The sequence below is a fragment of the Parus major genome, unplaced genomic scaffold, assembly GCF_001522545.3.
Source record: "Parus major isolate Abel unplaced genomic scaffold, Parus_major1.1 Scaffold703, whole genome shotgun sequence".
In the NCBI taxonomy this organism is placed as follows: Eukaryota; Metazoa; Chordata; class Aves; order Passeriformes; family Paridae; genus Parus; species Parus major.
In genome coordinates this window covers 3,461-6,500 of record NW_015379587.1, presented here as the reverse complement: position 1 = coordinate 6,500, position 3,040 = coordinate 3,461, and the positions used below count along the sequence as shown (strand labels likewise).

Below are 3,040 nucleotides of genomic sequence, written 5' to 3'. Positions count from 1 at the left end.
AGAGCCGGTCCCGCTGTGCCGGGTTCTAGAGCCGGCCCGCCCGTGCCGGGTTCTAGAGCCGAGCCCCCCGTGCCGGGTTCCGGAGCCGGCCCGCCCGGCCCGCCCGTGCCGGGTTCTAGACCCCGCCGGCCCAGCCCATCTCGTCCGCCAGCTCCTCCTCTGCCGGCGGCCGCAGCGGTTCCTCGTCGCTGTAGACGGCGGGCGCGGGCGGGGCGCGGCGCCGGGTCAGCAGGTCGGCGGCCGCGCTCTCCATCTCGTCCATGGTCATATCGCACGCGTCCGCGATCTCGCGCTTGGCCACGGCCACGAACTTGGGGTCGCGGGCGAACAGCCCGAGCCCCTCCGAGATCAGCACCTGCGTGGGGCGGGGGGACGAGGGAGAGGCGCTGGCACCGGGACCGCGCCTGCGTCCCCCCGTGTCCCTCTCCTTCCTCACGGCCTCCGCCAGGCTGTCGGCCGAGCCGTGTCACCCCCCGTGCCCCCCGTGTCCCCCCACTCACGGCCTCCACCAGGCTGTCGGCCGAGCCTCGGGCCAGGGCGTCGTGGGGCCCGCAGGGCCGCAGGCGGAGCGGCGCGGGGGGGAACCAGCGGTTGAGGGGGGGCAGGCTGCCCCCCGCCGCCGGAGCCCCCTCCACCAGGATCAGCGGCGCGTACAGGACGTGCCCGCGGGCCGGGGCTGCCCAGGCCTGCGAGGAGCCCCCCAGGCGCCAGGTCTCGGAGCTGCCATAGCCCTGGGGGCAGGAGGGGGTCAGCGCGGGGGTGGCACTGCCGGAGTGTCCCCTCGCGTCGCTCTGCCCCAGCGCCGGCGATACCTGCGGCCGGGCGGAGCCGGGCGGGCCCGATGGGTTGTAGGTACCGGGGATGGGCTCGTCCTCGCAGCTGCCCTGGCGCCGCAGGCACTGGATGGTGAAGGAGGGCTTCCGGCCTGGGGGGCAGCGGGCAGGGTCAGCCCCCGGCCAGGGACCCTCCGGGAAACCGGGCACAGTCACTCCCTCAGCCAGGGAGCCTCGGGGCTAGCGGGGGGCACCGGCCCGAGCCACCCCCGGCTCTAGGAACCCTCCGGGCAACCGGGGGGCACGGGGAGGGGTCACCCCCACCGATCGGGGACCCTTCCTGGGCCACTGCGGGACACCGCGGACTCTGCGGGCCCCACGGAGGGTCATCTCCCCCCACCCTGAGCCCCAGGGACCTCCCTGGGCTACCGGGGAACCGTCCCGGGCTACGGGGGGAGCTCGCTCAGCGAGCACGGAGGGTCTCACTGGATACCCCGGCCCTTCCCTTGCCCCCCGCCCCTTTCCCCGCCGTACCCGCGGGGGTGGGGGGCAGCAGCCGGCGCCGTTTCAGTTGTTGCCCCTCGCGAGCGCCGCTGCCGAGCGCGAAGTGCCGGGGGGGCAGCGGCAGCGACCCCCCCCGGGGCAGCTCCGCCGCCCAGCGCGGGGGTTCCGGTGCCCTGGGGGGAACGATGCGGGTCAGTCGGGGCTGGGACGGTCCCCCGGGACAGCGTGTCCCCCCCAGCTGCAGGGACCCCTCCGGCTGCAGCTCGTCCCGGGGGCTCCCGGTACCTGTGTCCGGCCCAGCGGTGCCGGGGCGGTGCCGAGCTCTCCAGCTCCTCGTCGTGGCTGACGTCCCCCGGGTCGCCCCCCGGCTCCTCCACGTCCTCGGCGGGGGCTTCCTCGTCCTGGTCCCCCGGCTCGGAGCGCCGCCTGCGCACAGAGCCACGGGCAGCCCCCGTCCTCCCCGGGCAGCCCCCGCCCCGTGTCGGGCCGGCCCCAGCCCCCCCGTACCTGCCGCCCGGGCGGGGGGCGCCCCCGTGGGCGGGGGGCGCGGGGTCCTCCCCCTCGGTGGGCGCGGGGCTGGGGACGGGGGGCGGCTCCGAGAGCAGGGGGGAGCCGGGGGCGGAGCCGTACAGCGTCTCGGGGGCCTGCGGAGAGAGGCACGGCAGGTGTGGGCACCTTGGGACAGGTGTGACACAGGTGGGACCCGGCTGGGACCCGGCACAGCTCGTTTGGGGTCATTTTGGACAGCTGCGGCCAGGGGGGTGCACAGGGGGGTGCACAGGGGACATTGGGGGGGGTGTGACCGGTGGATGTGACAGGTGGGTGTGACAGGGTGGGTGTGGCCGGTGGGTGTGACAGGTGGGTGTGACAGGGTGGGTGTGGCCGGTGGGTGTGGCAGGGGGGGGTGTTCAGTGGGTGTGGTCAGGGGTGTGGTCAGTGGGTGTTAGGGGTGGGTGTGGTCGGTGGGTGTGACAGGGGTGGGTGTGGTCGGTGGGTGTGACAGAGTAGGTGTGGTCGATGGGTGTGGCCGGTAGGTGTGGCAGGGTGGGCGGGGCTCACGGCGTAGGTGAGAGGCTCCTCCGCAGGGGCGTCCCCGCCCTCGTCCCCCTCCAGGTCACTCAAGGCCCGGCGCATCTCAGGGCCCAGCGCCTGCAGCGTCTGCAGCCCGGCCTGGGGGGACACAGGAGGGTCAGGGGGTCACCTGGTGACCCCTGGGACCCCCGGGCCGGCCCGGGGATGTCACACCTGCAGCGCGCACTCGTTGCTGGGGCCCGCGCTGGCGCCCAGCATCCCCCGCTCCTTCCGCCGCCGGAACTTGCGGAAATAGTCCTGGATCAGGAAGGTGGCGTAGAACTTCCCGACGGTGACCTCCTCCTCTGGGGGACACGGAGGGTCAGGGGGCAGCCGGGGGGCCGGGGGGCCGGGGGAGGGGACACGGCCCCCACGCACCCTCAGGCGGGGGGATGACCTCGTCCAGCAGCTTCGGCTTCGTCCTCTTCCAGATCTTCTTCACCACGGCCCGCAGCTCCTTGTTGGCCACATCCAGGTTCCCTGCGGGGAGGGGACACGGCGGGGGGACACAGCCGTGCCTGTCACCCCCTGCTGTCCCCCAGACCCCTCCCACACCCTCCCAGCTCCCCACCTTCCGTCTTGATCTTGAGGGAGGTGCGGACCAGAGCGAAGAGCGTCGCGTTGAAGGTGACGGTCCCGTCCGAGTTGAGGGGCATGTTCATGGCCACCAGGCGCTGGGCAGGGACAGGAGG

At 74.6% G+C, this 3,040-nt stretch overlaps 1 protein-coding gene across 1 annotated transcript; it reads right to left on the bottom strand.

Annotated features, from left to right (window-relative positions):
- Nucleotides 1-6: 6 nt before the first annotated feature.
- On the bottom strand, nt 7-3,025 carry LOC107199434 (voltage-dependent L-type calcium channel subunit alpha-1F-like). Its single transcript, XM_015616762.2, has 10 exons — nt 2,920-3,025; nt 2,727-2,828; nt 2,523-2,653; nt 2,337-2,447; nt 1,785-1,921; nt 1,563-1,703; nt 1,308-1,450; nt 813-925; nt 501-731; nt 7-355 (listed from the first exon to the last, which is right to left on the bottom strand). The coding sequence occupies exons 1-10, from the start codon at nt 3,008-3,010 to the stop codon at nt 116-118; spliced, it is 1,440 nt and encodes a 479-aa protein (XP_015472248.1). The 5' UTR covers nt 3,011-3,025; the 3' UTR covers nt 7-115.
- Nucleotides 3,026-3,040: the final 15 nt, after the last annotated feature.

Bases quoted from the DNA above. Each gene is read 5' to 3' on its own strand.
- LOC107199434 (XM_015616762.2), bottom strand. From the start codon at position 3,010: ATGAACATGCCCCTCAACTCGGACGGGACCGTCACCTTCAACGCGACG. The intron at 2,829-2,919 runs GTGGGGAGCTGG...CCCTCCCCGCAG, and splicing joins CCTCAAGATCAAGACGGAAG to GGAACCTGGATGTGGCCAAC. The intron at 2,654-2,726 runs GTGCGTGGGGGC...CGTGTCCCCCAG, and splicing joins GGTCATCCCCCCGCCTGAGG to AGGAGGAGGTCACCGTCGGG.